This window comes from Apodemus sylvaticus, chromosome 17, assembly GCF_947179515.1.
Source record: "Apodemus sylvaticus chromosome 17, mApoSyl1.1, whole genome shotgun sequence".
In the NCBI taxonomy this organism is placed as follows: Eukaryota; Metazoa; Chordata; class Mammalia; order Rodentia; family Muridae; genus Apodemus; species Apodemus sylvaticus.
This window is the reverse complement of record NC_067488.1, coordinates 43,734,966-43,762,332: the sequence shown is the minus strand read 5'-3', so window position 1 is coordinate 43,762,332 and position 27,367 is coordinate 43,734,966. Positions and strand designations below refer to the sequence as shown.

The 27,367-nt window shown below is 51.8% G+C and overlaps 1 protein-coding gene across 1 annotated transcript; it reads left to right on the top strand.

The window, feature by feature from the left end:
- The first annotated feature begins 958 nt into the window (after positions 1-958).
- On the top strand, positions 959-27,367 carry LOC127667480 (maestro heat-like repeat family member 5). Its single transcript, XM_052160496.1, has 24 exons — positions 959-1,048; positions 2,182-2,274; positions 2,480-2,596; positions 2,819-2,938; positions 4,119-4,241; positions 4,335-4,411; positions 4,980-5,115; positions 8,433-8,528; positions 11,676-11,780; positions 16,440-16,575; positions 16,722-16,816; positions 17,884-18,033; positions 18,464-18,618; positions 19,567-19,711; positions 20,852-21,036; positions 21,244-21,381; positions 21,534-21,645; positions 21,844-21,987; positions 22,497-22,673; positions 23,631-23,786; positions 25,196-25,318; positions 26,713-26,815; positions 27,006-27,080; positions 27,267-27,367. Exons 1-24 carry the CDS (start codon positions 959-961, stop codon positions 27,365-27,367), a joined length of 2,952 nt encoding a protein of 983 aa, XP_052016456.1.

The window sequence follows — 27,367 nt, the reverse complement described above, 5'->3', positions numbered from 1 at the left end:
CAGCAGATAAGGCCACTAAGTGGGTCAGAGCCCTCGTGACCACATGGGAGATATCTGTGTAGATCAAGACATGAGCCCATGAGTCTTTTGGGGGGACAGATGGAAGCCATAATGGTGTGGCTCTAGATGTGCTTTCCTGTTTGCACCTGGAGATAGCTACTGAGGAGGTTTTCAGAGAAAGACTCACTTTCTAGCCATGTCTATAGTATGCAACTGTCTTCCCTCACACATTCTTGTCTTTGTCTTACAAGTAGATAGAAAATTATAGCTCCAGGAGCCACCTTCCCACCCCATTGATAATAGATGTGGTTCTTTTGGATGCATTTACGACAATAGGAACCCTGACTGGATGGCAAGGTAGAGCTCTCCATGTGTCCACATAGCTCCTACCATAGATGCAGCCAGATCTTCCTCACTGAGGTGGATGGCAAGGTCCAGGAAAGGAAGTCTGTGACTGACCACTGCGGAAGTGCCTGCCCTTTAGAGTTCTGTTTAGGCTTGTAGATGACAAACCCCATGATGATATTTATTGGATGCTTCTTTGCAGCTTTATGACTTAAACAAGGGAGGAGCTAGCCATTCCACTACTGAGACTAGGCAGGAGCAATGTCAGCAGGTCACTCCAAGTGACCTGCAGTTGAGGCCACATTCCTGGCCTCTGTGTAGCCTCTGCTCCCAATCCAACTGGGCAAACCCTGTTCCAGTGCTGAGCTGGACACCAGGCCCCCTTGATGGGTCTGTGTTGATGGAAGCAAGTCTGCCTTCAGTGTCTGTCCTTTCAGTGTGCCAAGTGGGAACCTGGCAAGGCAGGTGCTAGGTGGTCCTGGGGTGGTCCTTAGGTCTTGAGGGACTGGTGGGTGTGGCTTGTACTCCCCCCTCTGCTTCCGGAATCTCTACAGATAACTTGGATGTGGGGCTCTTGGGAGAGTACTTGGATATCGACCCACTCTGGGAGGAAATGGTGGTCAGTAAGATCAAGAACATGCTGGTCACAGAGCAGGGCCTAGTGCTGGACACCATCTGCCACTTCCTAGAGAAGCACAGCCAGGTAGGTTCAGGGAGACTGATGCTCCCCACTGGTTGGGAGGAAGTCAAGGAACTCTGTGGAACCTGTCCCAAGCCACCATGTTGAACTCATCAACTTCTACTCCTGGACTCTCAGCGATCTTGGCCATCTCTGAAACTCCTAACCCTCTATGGGAAGGTGTTGGAGGGCTTCAGGGAGTTTGGGTAGATGTCTTACTTCCCACCTACTGGTGGAAAGGCAGAGTCTACCCATGGTCTCATGCTGTCAGGGTTGGCCAATACATTTCCAGGCCCATGACTGCTCTGAAAGCCTTTGTGACAGGGTGTTGCAGGACTGTCTACCTGGAACTTTCCTGTTCCCTAATGCCAGCTTCAAGGTCAGAGTCAATAGCTGGAGTGTTTGAGGTCTTGGGATATATGGGGTTATTCCTGGTGCGTGACTATCAAATTAATTTTTATGGGCTGGAGAGATGGCTCAGTGGTTAAGAGCATTGACTGCTCTTCTGTGGGTCCTGAGTTCAAATCCCAGCAACCACTGGTGGCTCACAACCATCTGCAATGAGATTGGATGCCCTCTTCTGGTGTGTCTGATGTACACTTACATATAATAAATAAATCTTTAAAAAATTAATTTTTATGACCAATATCCCTCATTGCCCACTTCTTCTGGGTCAGAGTAGAACATTCTTTGAGGGCTACAGCAGGTCTGTGTGCGTATAGATGGAAACTAGGGAGGCTACCAAAGCATTCATAAGCATAGGGACTGAGAACCTAAGCTCAGGTGGGGAGGGGAAGCCATCCAGTCAGAAGAGAATGGACAAATAACCAGTAGGGTCAATCAACACGGAGGCACAATAACCAGGGACATGCCCAGATGCCAACGGGACTTTGTGTGCCTGCCAAGAATATCAGTCTCTGTCCTAGGGGTTTTAGGGCGCTACTGCAGAGGTAGACACAGCCAGATTTACTTACGATTGAGACTCTGGCTCCCAGAGGGACTTTACCTTTTGCTTTTCCTCGACTCTTTGAGAGAAGGCTGTCCTCCATCCACTCAGGATCCTGGTAGGATGATATCTATTCTGCTGGTTCTAAACTCCATATTACCCTGGAGGTTGGGTAGGGATAGGCAGGGCCTGAGTACCAGTTTTCCCACAGCTCTGGGAAAAGCCGGAGGTCTCATTCCGGGATGCCTCTGTTCAAAAGCTCCTAGAGTTTCTCAGCCTGGACCCCAGGAAGGCTACTGATAAGGTCAGTGCCCTACAGGCAAACTGCAGCCGTTTACACCCTGTGGAAATGCTTCGGGAAGGTGACCTTCCATGCATTGCCCCACACAGTGGGAGGAGAAGGGCTCCCTCTCAGGGGTGGAGGCTCTGGCCACACAGCCCTGCTGTGCTCAGATGACGTGGGTTTCTGAGCAGCAGTAACCTGCTCTCCACTCTGCCCTGCCACACAGGCTTTCTTCTTCCACCTCTACGGCATGATCCTGCGCGAGTGCCCCTCCGTGGAACAGGTGCAGTGCCACCTGGCCAGCCTCCTGGATCTGTCCCATCAGCACTCCAGACAGCGGGAGGTGGGTCAGGATATTGTCTTGCGTCTCCTTACCAGTTCCCGCCCCTCATGCCCCTATTCAACAGCACTGTGCTATTGTCTCACTGCACCGGACACTTCAGCAGCTTTCCACCAGCCCAGACCCTGGGAGGCGGCTCCTGGTGGAAGAACAGGCCCCAGAGAGCTGGATGAGGACCTGTGCTGTCACTTGGGGGCTGCCTCACAAGGGTCCTCTGATACACAGGGCATTGCGCTGGCTGTGGGTCTGGCCTCCACCAAGCACTTGGAGGAGGTGTGGGCCCTCTTGGAACACCTGGGCCGTACCAAGTTTCTGCGTTCAGCTGCTGCGACTGAGAACAGCCAGGTACAGAGGTCCCGAGTACTGGAGCATTTTGAACAGGGCAGCAGTGGACAGAGAGGGTGCCTGCTTACACATGCCCATTGGAAACACTAGGGTTCTTGCCTGGCCAACTGCCTTAGGGGCTAGTTGGGGGGGGGCACAGGATGAATGAAGGGTCTACTTTGTGCCCAATGTTTTATAGGAGTCCCCCTCCCCAAGACCCTCAGGAGTGAGCTAAGGATTTGAACCAAGGAACCTCCCAAGACTTTGGGAGACTATACCGTGCCTGGGCCTCGAGTTTTCAGATATGCCCTGGACCTAGTAGATCCTGGCCAGTTCCAGTTCTCATAACTGTGCAGCGAAGAGTCTACAAAGGAATCCCAAAGAAGGAGGCTTGCCTGGCAAACCAGCTAGAGGGACTTCCTAGATAAGAGGACTAGTGTCAGCCCTAGGCCTGGGCCTGTGGAGGAGGGATAGTGTTGTCCATCACCCTAAGTCACTACAGAGGCTTCAACTTTCTCCTTGGCAAGAGGGAGGTGGGGGCTGGGAGGGTTAAGATCTTGGCGTCCTCCAGCCTAGCTGTCACCCACCCACAGCCGTCAGACAACCTTCGATGGAAATGGGTCAGCAGCACCTCCCTGCTGTGCTATGGGCAGATAGCCAAATATACCAAGGAGCAGATCCTGCCCTGGGTGGACAACATCGCCTCGAGGATGGTGTACTACTACTCCTGTGGCCCCTGTGTGAGGCCTGCCCCACCTCTCCATTGAAAGGCAGGGTGGGTGGGCAGGGCACCTGGGTTAACTCACAGAAGCAATCCCTTGAGCATGGCGTCCCTGGTGTCTTAGGAACAGAGCCCACTTGGGGTCTGCTTCTCGTACTCCAGTGCTTTGGCGGGTAGATGGTTGGGGCAAGGTTGTGTCTTTCCAGGGTAGTGAGGCTGCCCTAGGGAGAAGGGAACCCCATAGTTAGCGTCCTCAATTGGTAGAGAAGTCGTATGCATGAGTAAGGTTGCCTTGTATATGCGATAGCTCTGTGTCCTGTGTGTGAGGGACTGTGCATGTTGTATGTAGGTGGGGTGGGTGTCTGTGCATGAGGTACACACCTTCCTGGTGCCCTGATGGAGGGGGCTGCTTGGGTTGTGCGACAGGATTTTAGAGAAGTATTCCCTGACTTGGCCTTTTGGCTCATCTGTGGGGGACAGGATGAGATCCTGAAGTCAAGCTTCCTCTCTGCGTCCATCCTGCTCACCAGATCGCTCCAGGCGGAGTACGGCTCCCAGAGGTACAAGTTCACGCAGATACCAGAGCTCATCCAGTGCCTCTTGGTGAGTGACACTGGGGTCCACATTGGGTTCTCCCAAGGACCAGGGTAACCAGCCAGAGGCAGCTGCCATACTCGCTCTCCCTCTGCCCTCCAGGGCATCCTCCAGAAGGAGCCCAACTCCCTGACCACTTTCTTACGGCAGAAGATCATACTGGTCATCGTAGGCCTGAGGTAATTCACTGTCCCAGGGCATGGGAAGGAAGACCGGCCAAGTCCTGAATTTGTGATGGAATCAGTGTGTGAGGGGCTGGGGCCTGAGGCGGTAGGGGGGACGGGCACCATAATAGTGGATTGCTAAGGAGTATTGTGTATTGTGGATTCTGCCTAAGAAGCTATGTTTACTTTAAGTCATGGCAAAGATAAATTGTTAATAATGGCAAAAACTAATGTCTGGCCATAGTCACACACTGAGCATAGTCTTAGGCATAGTCTGGGCGCCAACCCAGGTTATGCATGAGGCCTAGCTTTTCACCCTTGGGGCCTGATCTCACTGCTGTCTCTGTTTGGACATATGCTGACCTACTCATAGCTTTGATTCTGACTCCAGAAAGTGTCTAAGTTTCCCCCAAGCAAGTGCCAATGAATCAGAACAGCTCACCCACTTTGTATTAGCCTTCGCCATTGCTCTGAGCTGAGACAACGCCTGTTTTCATATTCTAATTGTGTTGATGTGTTTTTTTTTCTGGGGGACCCTTGGGCCAGCATTGCACCCCAGCCTGTCACTCTTGTTCTCCTGCAGTAACCTGCGGCCCAGATTCAAACCCCTGCTCAAGTCCCAGGTCCTGAAAACTTGTCTGCAGAGTGTGTATCTGCTTCCTCCTTCCAAGGACATGAAGAGTGACTCGTTTCTAATGGAGCCAACCTCAGATACCACGGTGATGCACTGGGCTTAGCATGTCTCCCTCCCAGAGCTGTGGGTTCCTAGTGCTAGACCAGGGGTCAGCCTTGTCTGGTGATTGGCAGGAAGAGGAGTTCTGTCTGGGTGTAGACTCCTCTTGCCTGGAGCACGCGCTCTCTTCAATCTTAGAAGGCTCAGGACCTTCAAGGTTTTCCGCTCAAATAGACCCTGGTCTCAGTGCTGTGCTGGCACCATGTACGGCCTTCCCACACTTTGTACTCTAGTGACTTCTAGTGAGCTGATAACCCTCACACTGAGGTGACGGACGCATCCTGGTCCTTGGCTGTTTAGGCCTATCTTGCTGTCTCAAGCTATCTCAAGGGGAGCTGAAGCGGGAAAAGAGCTGTCTGTCACTGCTGTGCCTCTGATCATTCTTGCAGACATTTAGCATACAGCTAGGCCATGCCCCATTCCAGGCCACACCCAGGATGGTATGCTCTGTCAGCTCTGTCCACTGGGAATGAAGGGAAGATACAGCGTTTAGGGAAGAGGCCTGCTTTGGAAAACAAAACAAAACAAACAAACAAACAAACAAACAAACAAACAAAAAAAACCACCCAAAAAAGCCATCTGGCTTCTGAGGGTGACTGAGCTTTGCTCAGCAGAATAAGGAAGTAAAAAAACAAAGCTTCTGAAGCCAATTTGTTTCCTGGCAGGTTAGCCAGAGATATCAGGTGGACACAGGGAGTTGAACTGTGCTCTTGGCCTAGTGAGACATTGCCTTGTGGATGGTCCAAAGGCCATGCTAGGTGAGCCCAGAGAACTGAAAAAGATGAGTCTCAAGGGAAGTTCACCTCCATGTGGTCACAAGGGAGGTGGCAGCCATGCCCGTGTGGAGTTCAAATGGGGCCATGTGCTACCGCACCAGCTGATGCCTGGCAGTCGGCCATAGCTTTCCTTACCTTCCTGTTGGCCACTGGGATGAGCACCTTGACCCATGCTCAGCCTCAGTGAAATGTAGATTCAGGTCTCACAACTAACTTTGAAATGGGCTTCTATGTAGGTTGTTTAAATCTAGCTTTATTTGTACTCGTGCGTTGTGTGTCTGTATGTCTGCCTGCCTGCCTGTCTGTCTGTACTGTACTATACTGCACTGTGGTGCACATGTGGAGCTCAGAGAACTTGAGGAAATTTTCTTCTACAATGTGGGTCTTAGGAATCTAACTCAGGTCTCCAGCAAAGATCTTTATCCCCATGATGCATCTTGCCAGTCCCCACCCCCACCCCCTACCCTTACCCCCACTCCCACCCACATGCAGTTCTTAAAGTTCTACTTGCACTCTATCTATAAGCCTGGAGTCCGCATTTGAACATCAGGAGCATGACTTCTGAAGAGAAGCTGCTACTGGTTAGAAAAAACCTGCTGGGTTTTCTTTTATGGCCTATGCTTCAGATGTGACACCTAGGAAGTTGGCTTACCACAGGGGTCACTTGGTTGAGTTTTCTGTTACAAGTTTTGTAGTATGAGGTTTGCACTGTATTTTGTGGAGGCAGCTAAAAGGAAGTACTATAGCTGTAAGGAATAGGACGCCACACCCCACAGCTCTGGCAGCTGCAAACATCCCCAGTAAGCCCATGGCTCTGATTCTTGATCTCCAGCTGGTGGTGCGGTTTTGGGGTTGGGCCTAGATGGAGGCAGTGGGTCACCAGGGTGAGCCTGGCCCTGCTTCTAGCCTGAGCTTTCTCTTTTCTGTGAGTCATGTGAGAAAGTGTACTGCAAGCTCCTGTCACCACAGCCCAAGTAGCTTGCAAGGGTCACCATGCTTCCCACCATGCCTTGACACCATGATGTATTCACTCACTGTGTGGGCTGAGCTGTGAGCCTAAACAAATCTTGAAGTTGCTTCTGTCAGGGTGACAACGAAGTAGCAGATGCTATTGTTGGTCTTGAGAGAGACACAGGCCCATGCTGCTGCCTGGAGAGGCCTGAGAAATTCCTCTCAGGGACACATGCTCAGGAAAAGCCAAGATTCTTGACTTTGTGCAGAAAGGACATTCAAGAGCAGCCAATTTGAAACAGAGTCGTGTATTGTTAGGAAGAGAGTTTAGCGTAGACTTAGCGCAGGGTTGGTAGAAATAGAGGTAGCCAAAGAAGCCGAAGACACACCCAAGTTTGAAAAAGCCAGGCTTAAGCACGTCAGCTGTGGGCACATAAAATGACACCAGCCACTTTCAAGCTCCAGTTCAACGGATTACTGAGAACCTTCTTTTAGGTAAATGAGGTTCTTAGGTGCTTCCAGAGGTGCTCAGGCCTGTGGTCTGATACCGTGAGATTGTGGGTTGCTAGCGTTATATGAGGGGGTGGAGCTGTATCTTTCACTGGAAATGGGTTCTCCTAGTTTGCTTGGGAGATTTCTAGAAAATTGTAAGTTTATAATCTGGGAAAGGAGTAAGGCCATCCTCGGATCGTCTCAGCTTTAAGCATGGTCATGACTATTTTCACTTTTTTTCAAAAGTTTGTTTGGTTTTTAGACAGTTTTCTCCTGTGTAGCCCTGGCTATCCTGGAACTATTGTGTTGTATTCCTATTTGGAAAATCTCTACACAGGCGTATGGCCTCCGCGTCAGAAAACTTCAGAGTGGCTGGTGTCACTGTGCTGGAATTCTCGACTCTGCTCAGTGGCTTGCTCAGGTCTTCTGGATCTGTTTGTGTTTCTCCTTTCTGGTTTTATTTCCATTTTGGAACTTTCCTTCGCTTTGAGAGAAGATTGTCATCTAAAATAATCTTTTCATCTAGAATTATTTTCTTCTCTTTTAATCTTTACCAGAAATGGGGAGGGGGGAAAGCTGGACCTTTAATTCTAGTACTTGGGAAGCAGGAGCAGGACAATCTTGAGTTCAAGGCCAGCCTGTACTACACACCAAGACCCAGGACAGCCAGGGATACCAAGAGATACCCAGTTTTAAAACAAAACAAAACAAACAAATGAACAAAAACTTACTAACCAACCAACCATCTAAGATCTTTTATTTGTATCTGCTAAGTTCTCAATGGCTGAGACATCTTCCAAAAATCCTCTTTGGGAAAGGGCAGGAAAGCATGCAGGAGAGAGGGGTACAGGAGAGAGGTGAGCAGATGTGGGGAGGGGAGACGTGCCTGAGGGACCTGTGTGTTCACACCATGCCTCCTCTTAAAACAAAACTCGTCAGGAAGCAGATCTCACTATTGCAGCCACTGCCAATGGTGCCAGAGTTAGGTCCAGGAAAGTAGATAGCTCTCAACCCTCATGGAGGAACTGGAGAGATGAAGAGGTGGCCTGGCTATGTGATGCTAGCTAGCCCTGTCCTTTGCCAGCTGCTGTACAAGAAGACAGTACGTGCCCTTGACCTACTGCTTCAGAACTTCATCTCTGAGAATCCAAGCATGGATGAGGTCTGCTTCCTCCTGCAGGTGAGTGAGGCCTGTGAACCAGTCTGGGCTACTATGGGGTGGGAAGTGTGTGTGTGTGTGGGGGGGGGTGAAGAGACAAAAATAGATCAAGGTAGGCAGAAAAATGAGAAAGATACAAAGATAGAGATGGGAGAGACATAGAGATATAGCAGTAGGGAAAAAGATAAAAAACAGATAGACAGATGTACAGAGATAAGGAGTCAGAAAGAGAGAGAGAAAGACACAGCAGAGGGGGAGGGACAGAGGGAGAGAGAGAGAGAGAGAGAGAGAGAGAGAGAGAGGTATTACTACCAACTTACCAACTGGAAGCAAGGTCACAATACTTCTCCCTGGTGCCTCCCTGGTGCCTGGACGGGTTCCCCACGTGTCTGTCTTAGGGTTATACTGCTGTGAACAGACACCATGACCAAGGCAACTCTTATAAGGACAACCTTTAATTGGGGCTAGGTTAAGGGTTCAGGGGTTCAGTCCATTATCATCAAGGTAGGAGCATGGCAGCATCCAGGCAGGCATGGTACAGGAGGAGCTGAGAATTCTACTTCATCTGAAGGCTGCTCACAGAATATTGACTTCCAGGCAGCTAGGATGAGGTCCTTAAAGCCCACTCCTACAGTGCCACACCTACCCCAACAGGACCACACCTTCTAATAGTGCCACTCTCTGTACCAAGCATATGCAAACTATCATACCACTCTTGAAAACTATTGTGTGGGGGAGTAAAGGGCCTTAGGACGAATACAACTGAGGAATCTCAGGAGGAAGGGCTCCACTGCATGCCCCACATCCCTCTGCTTTGTTCCATTCTATCCTGGTGGGTGTGAGTAGGCCAGACCCCTCACTGAGGGGTAGCAGCCTCCTTGCCAGCCCTGAGCACCCCACAGGCCAGGAGAACACACTAACCTCTGTTTTGCAGCTAAGGAAATTGGTTGGAGTGGGCCTTGTTGGCCACTGAGTCCAAGATGACAGAGAAAAGGTCCTTTCTATAAGCCCAGGTCCCACCCTCCCCCTGGCACAGCATCAGAATAAAGTGTGTCCCTAGAAGGTTCCAGGCCCCAGGCCCAGCCCTTTCCTGAGCTCTGAAAGGTAGGAGCAGACTGGTCCTGTTCTTTGACATCAGATGAGGTTGGGTGTGGATTTCAGCAAGGAGGAGATGGAGGCCAGCGTAGGGCTAGAGGCTTAGGCACAGCCATCAGGACTAGTTCTCTTTATAGCTCTGATGAGCGTGTCAGAGAATGTGAGGGAGGCTGAACTGAGTTACCAACAAAGTCCAAGTCCACTATTGAAGGCGTCTTTCAATTTGAGGCTGTACCAAGTCAATGCCACTGTGCATACCACTAGCCAGGGTTTCACGCTGCCTGGATGCTTGGCTCATCCCAAGTGGTAACCCCTGGTGATCCATCTGGCTAGATACATTTCTCTCTGTCCTAGCCAAGTTGAACAGGAGCTTTGTTGGACCCTGCCCGCTACCCAGAAGGTGTGGGCACATGTCAGTCAGAAGTCAGCATCTACCCCTGACAGTCTGAGGCTAGTGATAGGACCAATGTCAGAGAACTGGCCCAGAACCTCGGACTAAAGAGGAAGGGTCAGGTCACTGGAGCAGACGGCCCTAGGCATCTGAAAAAATTCTGCTCAGCCCAGCAGTTGTCCCTGAAGTGGCTTAGGAAGCACCCAGGGAAGAAAGACCATTTCTCCCATGTGCCATTTCTGTGTCAGACCCAGCTGCAAGCCATTCACGTACAGAGTTTACCCTGAACTCAGGTTTTCCTAAGTCTTCGGAAGATGCCATGTTCCTGCATGATTTTGAAGCAGTAGCTGGTCCTCACCCTGCTCTTTACACAGTTCCTCTCCTAGGTTTGAGGCTGGCGAGTGCCTGCACATACGTGTGAGGCCTGGCAGCCTGGGCTCCTGGATGCCAGGGCAGATGGAGCCATCAGAGGGCTTTGCACTTGTGTCCCATCCCCCACCCTGAGGGCATGACAGGTTGGCCTGGTGTGCGCACCGCAGCTATGTGACCAACCAGGAATATATACCAAAGCCTCGACCCCCAGAGCTCAAGGCTTAGGAGACTTCCCAGTGACTGAACCTTTGAGGTCCAGACCTGGCACAAGACCAGGGACAATGTGGGAGCTTTGTGGCCCTCTGTGCTCTTTCTGTGTGATGTCTGTTGGTGACCTTGTCATGTTGTCTTTAATAAATGGGCAAACACACCTGAGTGTCCCCAGGTTGTGTACTTTGCTCCAGTAAATTGAGTGGCCCTAAGGAAGGAGCGGTGGGGCCCCCATGGGTGTGGTAGAACACAGATTTATTGTCCTTTGTTATCTGTTGAAACCTGGTCCCCACTGTGAGGCACGTTAAAAGCTGCAAGCCTAAGCCAGACGGTGTTGGGAGTAAGGCAGCAAACTGCATGGTTGGACCCTGGTGGCTGCATGCGTGTGTCTAGTACTAGGTAGAGGTTGAACCCAGGCTCTTGTAATGCTAGGTAAGTGCTCTAACTCTGAGCCGTATCCCAAGCCCTCCTGTGAAGGCCTTTATGAGAAGTGGAGGGCGTTGGGAAGAACCAGGCACATTTGTTTCCTGTCTCTACGATGCGGTGTTCCTTAGCATCTCCAGGACTGTAACCAAGGCCATCACCGCTCTAAGTCCTCCAGAGCCAAGCACTGCTGTAACCAGACAGCCTTGTAAAGTAGTCAGCTTTGAGTATTTTGTTACAGTAATGAAGGTGGCCTGATATAATTTATAGTGAGTTGGATTGAAGCACGAGCCACAATTGAGGCTTGTGACTGGCTCCAGAGTCAGGGAAGTCATGGGAACAGAGCCCTTAACCTGTGGGATCTGACATGGCCTGCAGGTTGGCAGTATTGAAGTTGAGTTGAAGTCTATCATAGGATTTTTTTAAAGCTGGTGTTAGCAGAATTGTGTTGACTATGAAAAACACGAAGGTTTCTTAGGTTTTCTCCATATCTAAGATGGCCCAAAGCTGTGAGGCACCCAAGAGCTGAGGGAGTGGATTGAAGAACAGGCTAGGAGGCCAGTGCTCTGGCTGGGCAGCTGTTACCCTTCCCTGCCATCCTCCTCGGGGTTCATCTAGAGCTGGGCACGATGCAGCCTGTGGGCCCAGGTTCTCACGCTCTGCTCCACCCATCCCAGCACATAGAAACCTGGCTGAAGTCTGACAAGATCCATGAGCGCAGCCGGGCCGTCCAGTCCACCTACCTGCTTCTCCAATACGTGGTGGACTCTTTGAAGCTTGCTGTGAGTTCCCTATACCCCAGAACCACGGGGAGCACCTAATGGGGGAGCGGAGGTCAGCATCCAGGAACACGAGGTCTTGCCATAGGCTCTCTTGGAGCTCTCAGGCTGGGGGCTGTGGCTACACCTCAGCCGGGCGGCTCGAGGAAATCCCTAAGGAAAGAACAGAGACCCAACAGAGGGCAGAGACTGCAGGAGTAAGAGGGGCAGAAGGCCTGAGGAAACAGCCTAGGTCTGGTCAGGAAAGCTGTAGCGTGGAGGAACCATGTCTCAAAGAGTCCCGGGAAACAGCTCATCTGACAGCTGGGAATGGAGAAGCTGAGAGAAAGAGAGTCACTCTGTCCCTGTGCCCTCACGCTCCAGCTGCTTCACACGGAGGCATGTGGCTTAGATGGGAAGGGCCGAGAGACAAGCTGAGTTCCTAGGGCCGTGGGCATCAGCTACCACCACATGCCCAGAAGCAGGCTTCTCATGGGCCGGGTATGGTTAGCTCAGCCACAGCCTTCAGAAGAAGGACTGGAGAACTGTATGAGGTGAGCATGAACTATGTAGTGAAATCCTGTCAGGAAGGAGGGGGAGAGGAAGAGAGGAAGAGGAGGAACAAAAGGAAGAAGAGGATAAGGATGACAAAATGCAGGCTGAGAACTTCCAGATCCCTAGAAGAAGTCAGACCCTCCTCATAAAGGAACGGCAGGCAGACTGGCTGTACGGCATTCGGAAGACAGAAGCTACTACCAATGAAACGAAAGAGGCTGGGGGCGAGTGTAGCACAGTTAGTAGAGCGCTAACTTAGCACACGCCCAGTCCTAGGCTGGAGCCCCTAGGACTGGTGTAAGCCTGCCATCGCAGAGCTCAGAAGGTGGAGGCAGGGAGATCAGGGAGAGGTTCAAGGCTATCCTTGGCTACATATTGGGTTTGAGGCCAGCCTGGACTATATGAGACCCCCCCCATCTGAAAACCGAAATTGATAAAAATTGATCTCATCAAGATGAAGAACTTTTGTGCACCCAGCAGCCACAGGACACAGATGGGCAAGAAGTGTGTGCAATGTGTGTACCTCATAGAGGACTCGTGTCCAGAAAAGGTGATCAACTATAGCTCAGTAAAAAGCTAGCCAGCCCCTAAAATGGGCAGCAGATGAGAAGGGGCATTGCAGAACCCGTGAAAATGAATGCGCCTCCACATAACTGGTCAAAAGGGAAATGCAAATAAAACCACCACGAGTTACCACCACCCACCCACTGGAAGAGGAAAATTAAGACTGGGAACAGCAAGTGTTGGCCAAGGTGTGGAGTCCCGGAAATGTCTCCCACAGTGTGGGGAGTGTAGGATGTCAGAGTTGCCTGGCAGAGCTTCCAGCAGTTTCTTTGAAAGTTGAATACATACTTATGCCTTAAATGCATAGGTCTGATCCTAGGTATTTACCAAAGAGGAATAAAAATTGATATCTATAAATAGGCTTGTGCAAGAACACCTATATATGGTTTTATTCATGCCGGAGCCAAGCTGGGAGCCCTGTAGATGTCCAGCAATCATAACAGACAAGTAACTATGGCAACACCCACCCAGCCATTCACAGGGGTGAACTGAAGAGATGCGGCTGAGAAGCAGAGTGCTGGGTGCTATGGCTGAAGTGTGGAAATTGATGGAGGTGTTGAGAGGTGAGCTCCGTCAGAGGGAATTATGTCTTTACCTTGAAACTGGCCCCTCTCAGGAATTGGTTACCCCTTAAGAGACCAGATGTCTTTCTTGTCATCCACACACTGATGCGGCTTGCACTAGTGCCAAGAGTCATCCAGTGCACAGTGAGAAAGGCCCTCTCCAGAAGGCACTGCCTGATGCCAGGCCTCCTAGCATCCAGAACTGTGAGCTAAATAAACTGCTCTACCAATCATCCAGCGTCAAGCACTTTGTTACAGCAGCAGAAAGAGGATACAAGACATGAGAATCTTTTCAAATTTCCAAAACTATTGAATTTTTCACTTACTTGTTTGTAACCTCTCTGCAACTGCAATCTGAGGTAAAAGTTACGATAAAAACTGCTAAAAATTTCTGTAGTTTGGTTTTTGCAATATGATTGGTTTGGAACTTCATTCTGAACAATATTTTAAATATTCTGAAATTTAACTTATGAATGATAAAGGGTGTGTGTGGGGGTCTTGAAGGGAGGGTCTCCTGCAAACAGACTAGGACTTCCATCAGAGAAAGAGCATGTGGCTTTGTACTAGAGATGGATTTGAACACTAGATGCTCTTAATACACACACATGTGCCTGTGCGTGTGCGTGTGTGTGTGTGTGTGTGTGTGTGTGTGTGTGTGTGTGAAGTATCACTATATTGGGACAACTGCTGAACTTTGGATATAGACCATGGATTAGATAAAGATGCTGATATTGAATTGGATTTTTGTGACTGTGACTGTTGCATTTGTCACTAAGTGTCCTGATTAGTATGAAATACACAGTAGGGGTGTTTGATGTCCAGCGTGCTCTCTCAGAAGGGAGGGGAGCAGCGGGGTCCAAAGAGAACAGACTATAACTAAGGGGACCCAGTGGCCAGAGGATACACAGGAACTCTGATCTATTCTTCCACATGTTTGAAGTGAAATAAAAGTTAAAGCTCCTGTACTGAAAGTGAAATAGCTTTTAAGGTCTTCCTCACACAGTTAGATTTGACTGAGGTTTGATGCAGGTGAGAATTTTACAAGAAACTGAGGATTGGGCTTTATGAAGCTGGCTTTGGGGATCCAGGCTGGGGCTGGCTGGGGCTGGCTGGGGCAGCGAGGCCTGTTCTACTCAGGACCTAAGGACTGGCCTTTAGAGAAGGGTGAGAGGTACACTGTTCTGTGCTCAGGGTTACACTCGGGGAGGGGGGTGGCTCTGGACCCCAGAAGAGAAGGGACAGTCAGGGAAGGTGGAAATGGCCCTGCTAAGGAGCCTCTTGAGAGAAGACTTTGGTAAGCTTGGATTTGTAATGGTGTGTGGTTAGACTCTGGGCACAATACAAGTAGAGACCACAGGAGGTCCTGAGTAGGCACCAGCCTGGACACCTGTCACCAACTGAGGTGGCTGCTGCATCTGCACTGGGTATGTGCTCCCAGGTGGGGTGGGCTAGCCAGGCGCGTGATGGCTGCCACACACACTCAGGCCACGGTGCTAGTCTGGGTGTTGGGTTCTGGCAGGGAGCTGTGAGATGCTCAGCCTGTGGACCAGAAAAAAAGCATCTGACACTGGGCGTCGCAGAGTGATGGCTTCACCAATGACACAAAAAGTCCTACGCTGACACTAAGCAGGCTATTCTGGCCTGTCATCCCCCAACCCTGGAGCAGAGGCTTCTCTGAGAGGGCAGCAGTGTGGACCACATGAGGAGAAAGAAACTCTACAGATCAGGGCTGTTCCCGTCCCAAGGCCCTGTCCCCAACACTTTACAATCATCATCAGACCACTTTCCAAACCCACAGATACCACCAGTGTAGAATGGGATGGTTCTATTTGGGTCTAACCTACTTGGGCACCAAGGTCAACCATGTGACCCTCCAGATCCCAGAGACTGGACATTCAGAGGAGAGGAGGGCACATGCCCTCCCTATCACCTCTGTGAGGCTTGCCAGGAAGTCTCTGTCACTGCTCTTCTGCACCACTTCGCCTGTGGTAAAAGGAACCGAGGAAAGAGCGCGCAGTGTGTTAAAAACACACAACTGCAAGGGAAATTGATGATACTAAGAAACTCATGGCAACCACAAGAAAGAGTTGGAGGGACATTCTAAACTGCAAAGGAAGCACACATCTGAGATGAAAAGCCACTGGTTCCCGTAACCAGCAGCTCAGTCACCACAGAAGGAAACAGAAGTGGAACCAGGACAAAGGGAAAAGGAAGCCTGAGGAACAGGACAAAAGCCCAGTGGGTGTGGAGCCATGTGGAGTGCAAGCAGACTCCCTGGAGAAGCGAGACGGTGCTGGGGGTGGCGGAGGTGGGGCTGCCGTGGTGGAAACTGCTCAGCTTGGCTGAGAAAGTACACACCTCCAGATAGGAACATCAAGAAATCCCAAGAAGAACACACTCAAAGGAAAACACATAGGAACACACCACAACCCAAAGTGTCCAAGACCAGTGAGAGGAGAGTCCAAGGGAGGCACGAGAAATGAATCCCACACAGCAACATATATGGATATACGCTGGCAAAAACATGCACACGCATATACAGGAATGCATGTATATGTACGCACACACATACATGTGCACACACATATGCATTCACTGGCAAACACATATCCACACAGTCATGAATGCATACAGGTACATACACCATCATGCAGGTACATATGCACACAGAGGCAAGCCTGCATGCATACACATATACTAGCACACACACACACACACACACACACACACACACACGAATGTACACATACCCACAGGCACACCTGCACACAGCTGCCTGCAGGAAGTGATGGGTACACCCAGCCTTTTATTGTTACAAACAGAGATGCCCTTTCCCGATGAGAAGACAGGTCAGGGAGGGGAAGTGCTCTGCTAGGTGAGACAGAAGCCCCTCTCAAACCTTAGCCAGAGTGTCTCCCAATGATGCTGGGAACAGGAGTGGAAGCAAGAAGCGGTACCAAGAAGCCAGACCTGGCTTTGCTTATTCCCTCGCTTTCCCCAGAAAGAGGCCGTGCCGTCCACGCTGGGTCACCAGATAGGCATACTGACTCTGCTGTGGCGGGACAAAGACAAAGTCACACAGCAGCATTCTCATCTGTGTGTCTACCTCCTCATGGAGCTTGTTTTCCAGCAGAAGGGTGAGTGGGGCAGGGGCAGGGGTTCGGGGATGGGGTTTGGGCTGGGGTCTAGGGGGCGGGACTGGGAGCTGGGGGCGGGGCGGGGCGGGGCCCGGGGCGGGGTGGGGTGGGGGAGAAGCAGCTTTCCTGAGCACAGCTGTACACAGGGAAGACCGTCGAGAACGCACAGTGGAGTAAGATGAAACATTTTGAAAGCAACCTGTTTAGAGACTGGGAGATGAAGCTCTATCACCTGGTGAAGGTGAGGTTGCTCAGGTAGCGCCTGGGCCTCTGGTGGCCCCTGGAGCACAGTGATTATATGGTTTCTTCTTCCCTGCTCCAATGCCTGAGGAGATGGGGTCCTAAGGGTCCCAGGGACCTGTGCAGGCAAGGAGGTTGGGCAGAACCAGGATGGGATGGACTTCTGCTCTTTCCAGGGAAGTTTTTTCTGCCTGTATCTCCCCTCCTAGCCTCTGCTCAGACAGGACCTTTAAACCCAAGGGGCAAAGATTCTCACTAGTATCTCCCTCTGGGGACAAGAGAAGTCAGCCTATCCTGTTCTTCTGGGGATAGCGCTGCCCCTCCATTCTATGTAAGCTTGAGGGACACCCCTGCTCTGGCCTTTCATGCGACCCCCTTCCTGCATTCTTCCCGGGCTCGCCCTGCCTATTACATCGGATAGAGAAGATCAGGGCTTTGGATCAAAGCTCTGTGACTGGATGTCCCTGGGCCAGTCATCCTGTCTCCCTGAGCTCATTTTCCTTACTTTCCAAGTGAGGGTCCTGCTGTTCCTGAGACTGGCTGGGTCAGAACGGTGATGGCTCCCAGCATCTGGTGTCTCCGGGGCTCATGTCCCTAGGCTGGATCTGTTGTCCTAGTGGCCTCTTCCTAAGAGAAAGCAGGTTGGGTCCCATCGTTCAGAGGTGGTGCAATAGGGAAGCAAGGCAGAGAAGGGCTAGGTCTGGACAGGAGTTGGCCATCGCTCTGATCCAGCAAGAACTGGATGCTGGGACTCCCTACAAGGCTCTGAACCACCAGTGTCCCCAGGAAAGTCTTCAGAGAATAGACAGCTGAGAGCTTATGGGTGGCGCACGTGCAGTCACCAAGCAATGGCCTCACAGGGGAGGAACTATACAGTTCACACCGGCCTGGGGCGAGGGCAGGATGGGGTCTTGGGAACCCTGCAAACCTTTGTCCATAGCTCTCATATAACTGTCTGTGCATGAGACTTTCATTCCCTTTGTGGTAAGAGGGTGGAGGACCCCCCTGCCTGGCCTGAGCTACTGCCAACCAGAGATCTCCCTGTCCCTGGCCTTTGCCTCTACACAGGTCTTCAAGGACGACCTGACGGTAGCGCAGCACACGCAACTGATCCTCACCCTGGTGCACAGTCTAAGCAGTTGTAATTACCTCCGCTGTGACCTTGCTGCCAAGCTCCTGCTGATGATCTGTGTGGAGCCTGGCTTCAGGAAGGAGCAGGTGAGGCCGGGTGACTGTGGCTCCCTTCTGACTGTGAGTACCTGCTCACCCTCGCATTCACATGTAATCACAGAGACAATGAGTGACAACCCCAGTTGCCCATGAGTGATGTCCCAATGGACTTCTGGCCAGCTGTTTTAGTCCAGCGGATCCCCTGTCCAACTTTTGCTACTTCACAGGGGGCCTGTGGGAGAGGGCAGCTCTAAATTGCCCTCCAATTTGGCTTCACCAACTAAATTGAAAATTTATCCTTGGGGACTGCCCCATCTACTTGAGTCCTCTTACAGGGTCAACCACAACGCGCCTCTTGGCTTGTTCACCCTACTTTCCTTACAACAGTGATGGCGACGGGGGAGCTGAGCTGTAACGCTAAGTCCTACCAGGAACTCAGAGGGCTTTGCCCCATTTGAAGCTGCATTCCCCCTTGCAGGTAGCTGAGCTCTTGCAAGGCCTGTTCCAGGAGCTACCGAACATCCAGTCCAAGAGTGTCCAGCAGACCATAAGTCAGGCCACCTTGGCTCTGGGAACCCAGCATATTCAGGAAGTGGTGGAAGTGATCTTATCCCTATGTCAGCCCTCAGAGAGGTATATCTTCCCTTGACCCAGACACCCCAATGTGGTCCTCACCCTGGCATGTGGTGGCCCACCACATAGGCCATAGTTCACTTAGCACACTAGGCATGCATAGGCATTGGAGGGTTCCGTCTCTTTCTTGACTCTGGACTATGGCCAGAGGGGCTCTGAAGGTGTTTGGGAATTAAACAGGGTTCTAGCATTGGTGTAGAAACAATCTCAGATTCACAGTCACCAGAGGCTGACCTGTACACAGAGCCCTAGACCAGTCAAAGGCTGTGAAGAAACACAAAGATGCCTTTCCACCTATCCACAGGTTCCCCATGGCCCCAGAACCCCAGTGAGTCTTGATTCTAGCTGCCACACTAGATAGTCTTTTAAGAGGCAGTCTGTTGACAATGAAGCCTTACTAATTCAGAACATGGCTAGGGGCTGCTGGCAACAGCAGCAGAGTCATGAGCTTGTCAGTCCTTAGGTGGCCATCCATATGCTAAGCACCTCATGAATACATGCATATAGTTGGCAGTGTGGGGCATGGCAGGGACACTGGCTGATCTCCGAACACACAGCCTTTGACAGGGAACCAAGTGCAACCGGGGACTCAGGAGCTCTTCCTGGATTGGTTCCTGGCTCTGCTGGCTTCCTTCTTCAAACTATCTGAGTGGTGGGGGTGAGGTGGGGGGTGGGGGGCTTGCCCCTACTTCTAAGAGAAAAGACAGGCTATAGAGCAGCTATTTGTTCAGGGTCTTGGAGAAGGGCTGTAAGGCTGGATCTCATGCAGATATCAAACAAAGCATCATAAAGTATAGACCTTGGGGCCCCTCACTTACTAACCCCCACCCCCACCCCTAACCCCAGGGCTCCCTTTCCCACATCCTTCTGATGGCCAGCATTCATAATGGCCTCTCTGCAGTGTTGTGCCCAGTGTTCCCAGTGGTGTCCTGGTCCCTGTCTCATCAGGTGGATCCTACCGCTGTGGAAGGCTCTGGCTGCTAACCACCATGTGGCTCGGGATGTTATAACCCTGCTCTACATAAAGCTAAAATTGCGCCCACCAAGGAGGCTCCTCCAGTCCACATATCGGGCCCGGCTGGTCTCTCTGATGGTGAGCAGAACCCAGAGCTACATGCCACCAGCACGCTCCCCCAGGGCAGCAGCAGTGCCCAGGGCTTCAATCGGATCCTGGGGTTGGGGGGGGCTGTGCTGCCTCCAAGGGCCCCACCCTCAGGTCTTTATCATGGTCTGTAGTCATTTGTGGCGGTGGGCAATGTATTTTACCTGTTCTTGGTGAGCCTCTCACCCAGCAGGCATGATCTCAGTAGGTGTCTGAAGTAGTCACTGATGGGCCAGCCAACTGGCTGCTACTACTACTACTACTACTACTACTACTACTACTACTACTACTGGCTGCTGCTAGATGCCTCATCATAGACCAGACCAGAACAGAAAGTCCCACAGTGGGAAGTAGGAGAGAATCTTGGCTGCCCTGACATGACTCAGAGACACAGTGACTGTGCACTGGGCCACAGTTAGCTGTGGGGAAAGGAACAATAAAGAGAGATGGAGGGGTGACATTTGAGAGGCCCCAGGATCTAGGAAAGCAGGAGGATTCCTGAAGGAGAAGGCAGGGCAGGAGTGGGAGGTAAGATGGTTAGCACTGATTGGGAGCCAAGGCCAATCAGTGCTTACTGGACTTGCTTTAGAAGGGCCTGAATTGGCAGTGACCAATTTATTATCTCTGCCCCATGAACTGAGACCCTTATATTCAGGGGAGGACAAAGTAGGACAGTGTGCACAGGAGCAGAGGACTGCCGGGGGGGGGGGGGAGGGGTTAGAGCCAGAGCCAGGGGATTCTGGGGCCAAACACAGCCCAACTTCTAAGAAACAGGGCTAGATGGGGCCAGCCACCAGAAACTCAGGGCCAGGAGAGGCCTTCACCAAGGAGAGTCTGAGAAGGACCTCCCTATGGGATGGGCACTTGGAGTGATCCAGCTCATCAGAAGGTGGAGCCAAGCCAAGAAAAATAGAATCAACAGTGTTGAGCCAGGTTGAGCAAAACCTGGAGCTCAGGGCCCGGCCCCAGAGACCACAGGGGTCCTGGTTGAGCCTCAGGGCTTGTGCAAGGATCTTTGGGGATTTATCCAAGGGGTTTTCATGGGAGGCCAGAGGAAGGAGCAAGGCCCAGACTAGAGTAGCTGTTGTCTCTGCTCTTCGGCTCAGAGGTCCTCTCTGTCGCCCACCACAGGCTCTGGGCACCATTTATGAGCTCCTCTATACCAAGGAGTACAGGGACACAGTCTGCTGGGCTTTCTCGGGGATCCTTCTGGGCCTCCTCACAGAGCTCTATTACCTGCTGGAGGTGGGCCTCGTGCAAGGCATGTTTGACTACCAGGAAGATGATCTAGGCTCTAAGCCCCTGGGGCCGTGCAGGTGAGCTAAGTTATCTGTGACCTCCCCCCCCCCTTGTACTCACTAAGCCATGCTATGGACCCAAGAAGGGAAGGATTTTGAGTGGAGATGGGATAGGGGTGGGGCAGAGTTCCCAAACTGGCCAGTAGGAAGACATCTGAGCAGCGGGGAGTCTAGTAGGTGACAGCAGACGAGTTTCAGACACCTGTTTTATTCCACTCTGCTCAGGACCTGCATGGAAGCGCTCAAAGGCCTCTTCTGGACCAACCAATACTGGGAAGTGTTTGCTGATGTGAAGTTGATCCAGGGCTGGGAACTCTTTGAGCAGTTGGAAACTTTCCCAAGGGGAGTGACCCTTTTGGCCAGGTGAGCCCTCAGCTTGGTCACCCTCTGCCTGGGAGGGGGAGAGTGGCAGCCCAGTCCACTCTCCCTATACAGGGTCCTGCACTCCAGACTCAGAAATCTAGCTGGAGAATGGAGCCCTCTTGGACCCTGTGTCTGCTTCTCACATGTGATAGGTCCATGGCTCACTATAACTGCGAGATCAAGGCTGTCTTGGGGCAGGCTCTCATCGCCCTGAAGAGCACTGAAGAGCGAGACAACGTTGTGGGCATCTGCATCATCACTGAGGTCAGCCTGTCTCCACTCTGGTGGCCTTCCCTTCCAAGGTCTCTGATACAAAACACATACGTCTGGCCCTTGTGTGTCAGCTATGCTCGCTGGTAGACATGCTGCTTTAAGTCTAACTTCATTCTCACAGCTTGGGGCAAACTGATTCCTTGCCAGCTGTGGTTAACAGGTGGACTGATGGTGCCAACCCCTGCCCAGTTTCTCAACAGCCCAGATGCCTCCCAGCACGTGTCTTGGAAGACCATGTACAACTCTCTGAACCTGGGCCTTTCTAGTCGCAACCAGATGGTGAGGGCTATGAGCCTGAAGGGCCTGGGCAGCACCCTGATGCACCCTAAAAAGGTGAGGGGGAGGAACTTGAGAGACATACCCTCTGCCATCCCAGAAGGATCACAGGGAGGGCTAGGCACACAAGAAGTGGCTGGAAGAGTATCTTCTCGCAAGGGTGGTGGAGAGACCATCAGGCCTGGTTGGCCCTGCTTAATTGCTTCGTATGATAACTCCAGGTACCCAATATCCTACCATTTTGAACCTCCCAGAGTAGGCCTGTTTTGAGATGGCCATCAGGATGGGCTGAAATGCAGCTGCAGATTTGTCCTGTGCTGGACATGTGGCGTGGTTTTGTCTGTTTTCCTGTCTATCCTGTAGGGGGAGGTAGAGGGTGAGTTTGGGTAGAGTCAGCTTCAGCACTTAGACCTCTTCCCCACCTGGACGGACTCAGAGATGGGTAGAAAATGCCTTCTGAGAAGGCCAGGAGCTCCAGTAGGGGTCCAGAGCTATGACCTGCTTCACTGGGGCAGCTGGAAGACACTGGACAAGGGCCTTATCGGAGGATGCTGGTCTCCCTGCAGGCAAATCTGCTAAGAAGTAAGTTGATGGAGCTGTTGGACAACTTTCTACAACCTGAGTTCAAGGACCCTGCAGGCTTGATGAAGATCATGGGCCACCTCCTGCACTGTCTAAGTGTCCAGGGCATTGGAATTGTCAGCCTCAAGATCGCCCAGCACCTTCTCAGACTGTTCACAGATGTGAGCTGGACAGGGGAGTTGGGGTGGCAGGACAGGACAAGGCAGGGCTGCAGATAGCAATCAGAAACTAGTACCTGTCCTCAGCATCATCCCCAGAACCTACCAGAGAATATAGTTTCTGTAGACTGTTACTAGTTGAAGTTTGTGAAGGTACAGGTCCCGTGCTCAGGATTCTGCCTCCCAAGCCATCAAGACAAATGACTCCATTTGAAAGCAACATGAACCCCTCATATTGTGGAGTAGGACCCAGTGATTTCAGGTTATTGATTTTGGGAATGAGGAAAGCTTGAACTTGGCATGGGCAGTTGTAGTAAAACCACCACAAGGAGCCTCTGAGATGGATTAGAACCAAGGAGATGAATGCAAGGATGAACCCCTCTTGGGACAGCTAGGCAGGCAGTGGCCACTGCACATCTGGAATTGAGGAGGAGCCAGCAAACTCAGTGTAGGGCATGTCTTTCATAGAGGGAAGGGTGGGTCTTAATGGAGGTAGTGTTAGGAGAAATGGTGACATTAGCAGGCTCTCCCTTGGGTGCTGGGTTCAACCCAAGGACAAGAGTGCCATTGTTAGCGACTGCTTACAAAAGATGAAACAGCCTCACTCAGGGTCATAAAGCTAGACTGTCACAGATCCAGTAGTCAGGTTGGCAGAGGAGAGGAGGTAATGGCTGCTATCACCCCAGAGACTGGCAGAGAAAGGCAGAAGTGAGAAACCAGGAAGAATGAATCAATCCCAGAGGGTGAAGGAAGCTAAGGAAATGGGAAAGTGAGAAGGTTCAGGACAGAAGTCAGCAGGAGTCAGGGCCTGCTGAGTGGCCCCTGGCTTGTTAGGGACAATGACAACTGGTCCTGAGCTGCGCAGGTCCAAAATGAGGCAACCAGGAGTCATGTGAAGAGAGGGAAGGGAGGAGCCTGGCTGGCTGCAAGTCTGACCAGGAGACCTGTCTCCTCTCCCAGGAAAGGGCGGCAGTTCGGGAAGGTGCCATCTGCCTGTTTGGAGATGTCATCCACTATGGTGGCAAGAAACTTCGGCAGAGCCTCAAGGATGTGGCTTCTCAGGCTACAGTGCCCCTCCTCTTCAATATGGCTGACCCCTGCCAAGAAGTAGCCATGGTGAGTGTGCTCCAGCTCAGCTGGGGCAGCTAGGAGGGCCAGATTGATGGAGAACAGAGTGAGGTCAGAGTTCAGGAGAGGCCACCTTGGTAACAGAGAGGGCTGGGGCTGGGTTTGTAGGCCAACCCAGCAACCAGAGAAAAGGAGTGGACTCCATCTTGGTGGTGTTTCTTCGGCCACCTGCCTCAGGCTCTCCACTCACATCCCAGCGGGCCCCTGGGCAGCCCTTCTGGCTGAAGACCTCCTCACCACCATCTAAAACCAGCTACAGAAATCCAGCATTCAGGAACTTTCTACCTCTACTTTCTCTCTCCCTGTTGCTGGAATTTCCAACCCCAATAATTCCATATAATAAACACACACAATCCAGCTATTATAATTATAAGGTATATGCCTAGACTGGGCAGATCTAAGACTCTACTAACTTCTTCCACAGCAATAAGACCCCTTGCTATTTGTGGTTTCTCCTGGCCATGTGGTTCCGGTCTGTTGTGGCTTCCTCCTCCTCTTCCTCCTCTTCCTCTATCCTCTGTCCTTCCCCTTCCAGCCTCTTCTCCTCTCTACCTGTTCCCACTCTCAAACCTCCAGTTTCCACCTTTCCCTCCGCTGTCCAAACACAAGCTCTAGCCTTAACTGACCAGTTAAAATGGGGGAGAAGGTTCACATGCCTGAGTATGTGATAGACTGTTCAGTTGTGGGTAACCCCTCTTGAGGAAGCAGAATTAACATCAGAATACAAACAGCATCAGGACCACCCACTACCCTCCCCAGCCAGTGGTTTGACCATGTGCTGCACTGGAGTACTGACTTGTATCCTGCCTGCCTAGTGGCAGAACCCCAAGCCAGAGGAACTTTGTGCAACTCTCCTTGGGGTTAGCCCTGAAACATTGGCCATGTCATGAGGACCTTGCATTTTATAGGCCATGCCTTTGCAAGGTACCCTGAGCTCCTGGATCCATCCTCCACCTCTGTTCTTCCCCAAGGCTAGCCTAGTCTCTACCCACTACCCACAGGCCAAGCTTGGCCTCTTCTGGCCCTGGAATAAGTTCTCCTAGCCTTCTGAGAGTAAGATTTCACATTTAACACCCTGAACGTGGCCCAGGCCCATATCCACCGTAGGAAGTCAGGTCCCTTTCCAAGCACAGACTAAGGCTTCACCCCTCTAAGGCTGTTACTCCAAGCTGGTTTCTCAGAAGGAGGCTAAGGCTGCCTTTCTGGATAATTCTATGTGAATTAGAGCAGGACAGCCTGCACTGGGGAGTGGATTACCGCTTCCTCTGGTGAATCGTACCTTTCAGTGTCCCCACAGAGGTGGTGCTGCTGCAGAGACCTCTCCTTTGAGGTCTCTCTGAGATGAGAGGGATGGTGATGATGGGTGGGAGCAGAGACGCTCTGTTCCCCACTTACAGAAGGCCAAGTTCACGTTCCTGCGCTGTGCCATCTTGTTAAAGTGGGAGTTCCGGAAGGAGCTGTTCGGCAAGCTGGCTTGGGGCCAAGGGCTGGGCGCTGCAAATGACATTTTTGTCTACATGGTAAGGTCTGGGCACCTTTCCAGGGGAGGTCTAAGTATGGAGAGGTGGGGTGGCTGTGCAGTCACCTCAGACCTTTCTGAGGGTAGGGAATGGGGAAGGGAGGCAGTCCTAGGGGAGGGTGTTTAATTATGGCGCCGTCTGTGAGGAACATTTCCTCCTTCAAATGATGCTCAGATTCTCTGCAATGGGCTGTCCAGGAGGAAAGGGAATCTTTTCCATGTTCCCAGAGGGTGCCCAAGGCCAGCCTAGTAGGGCCTCTGAGGACACAGTGCCCTCTGGTGTTCCAGTGCATATGTAAGGCAGACACACCTGAGCCTCTGAGCCCATACACTGCAGGGCCCAGGAGTGGGAGGCCAGTAGTAAACAGCACCCCTTGCTATTTAGTCACCAGTTTAATCTCTGGCCCCAGGTTCTTCTGCCCTACTGGGTCTAGGCTGTCAGGGAGCATAATCCAGGCCTCTTGAATAGGAGCACAGTCACATGGGCAAGGCAGGACAGGCCTGGCCTCAGTCTTCAGGTTTCAACAGATTCTGGTTCAGCCACTAGGGACAAGCCTAGAACTGTGGCTGCAAAGATCTCAAGATGATCCTTGGACAGGGTGGGGACACTGAACTCCCAGTCTGCTTATCCACCCTATGCAGTGCACCATGTGGTACCTTGAGGACAGTGACAATTAGAAGCATGGCCCTTGAGAGACCCAGGGCTGCAGCCTCCAGCTGTTTCAAGTGGCCTAACTTTAAATATCAGGTGCAGTGAGGGCCAATGAAACAGGAAAATTTCATAAAGTATGGCAGAGAGGACTGGAGTCTGGGCAATTAGAACTGGGAAGGCCATTGAAGGCTGCAGAGCAGCAGGGCCCATATGTGACACAGGCGCTTGTGTCATGTCTGCAATCATGATAACAGTACCCCCAAGGCAAGGGCCTAGGGAAAGCCCCGAAGACAGCTTTGCTCCCTCAACAGCAGAGAAGAAGATACAGGAGTTGCCTGTGATGAGTTTGCCTCCCCTCTTGATGACACGGCCCTTGCAGGGGACCCAGGGGGCTCGGGAGTGTGGGACATAAAGCTTTTTGTTTGTGGTGAGATGACAACCAGGCAGGGATGGAAAGAGGCATCCTGGAGGGTCTCCAGGGTGATGCTGAGAAGGGCCACACATGTGGGTGCTCCCAGATCCTTTGGCATGGGCTCCCCTCACTGGATTGAATGAAGTAACTGGGCCATCACCTCCAGCTGCCCTTCCCCATCTCCTAGGGGACCCAGATGCCCTCCCTCCTCCCTTCCAAGCAATGGAAGTGGAAATCAAGTGCTTAGGGGTCCCTCAGGAATGCCATGTCCCTCAAGTGAGATAGCACGCAGACCTTCAATAGGGTCACAGGCCCTCTCTTCTCTCCTCAGCTAGAGAGCAATGTCGGCAACTACCAGCAGTTCCTCAGTCAGGCCTTGATGTATCTGGACAGTTCCCACATGACAGTGAAGCTGGCGGCCATGAAGTTCATCGGTAGATACTGACCCAGCAGCCCCAACCCCCATCTCGGGTATCCCCCTGCCTTGGCTGCCACCGTGGATGGTTCTGGGTCCACTGCAGGGGCAGTAGTAGATTTGGCTATTTAGGGGGTGGGATGGTGGGATACTCCTGCAGACCAGTGGACAAGGGTTGCCACTGCTAACCACACCCTTGACTACCCCAGGGGCATTGCTTCAGGACTATTTCAATGACCTATGCCTGTACTTGAGAAAGAACGATGTGATCTTCCTTAAGAACTGTGAGCAAGCAGAGCCTTTGTCCCCTCGGGGTGGCTGGGGCCTGTCTCACCTGACACGTGCAGGAGCTTTCTGGTGGGAAGACGCCTCTTGGGGGGGGGGGGCTTGCTTTTCCGTCCAGACTGTGGGTTCACGTGCCCTGAACTCTTCAGTGAGCTCCTGGTGGCACAACGTGGTCTCTGCTGCAGGTTTGGAGGCCCTCCGCCACGACACGGACTCCAGGACCCGAAGGTTCTACCTGAACTATTGGAATGATGCCGTGGAGCTGTCTTACTATGTTCAAGACTAG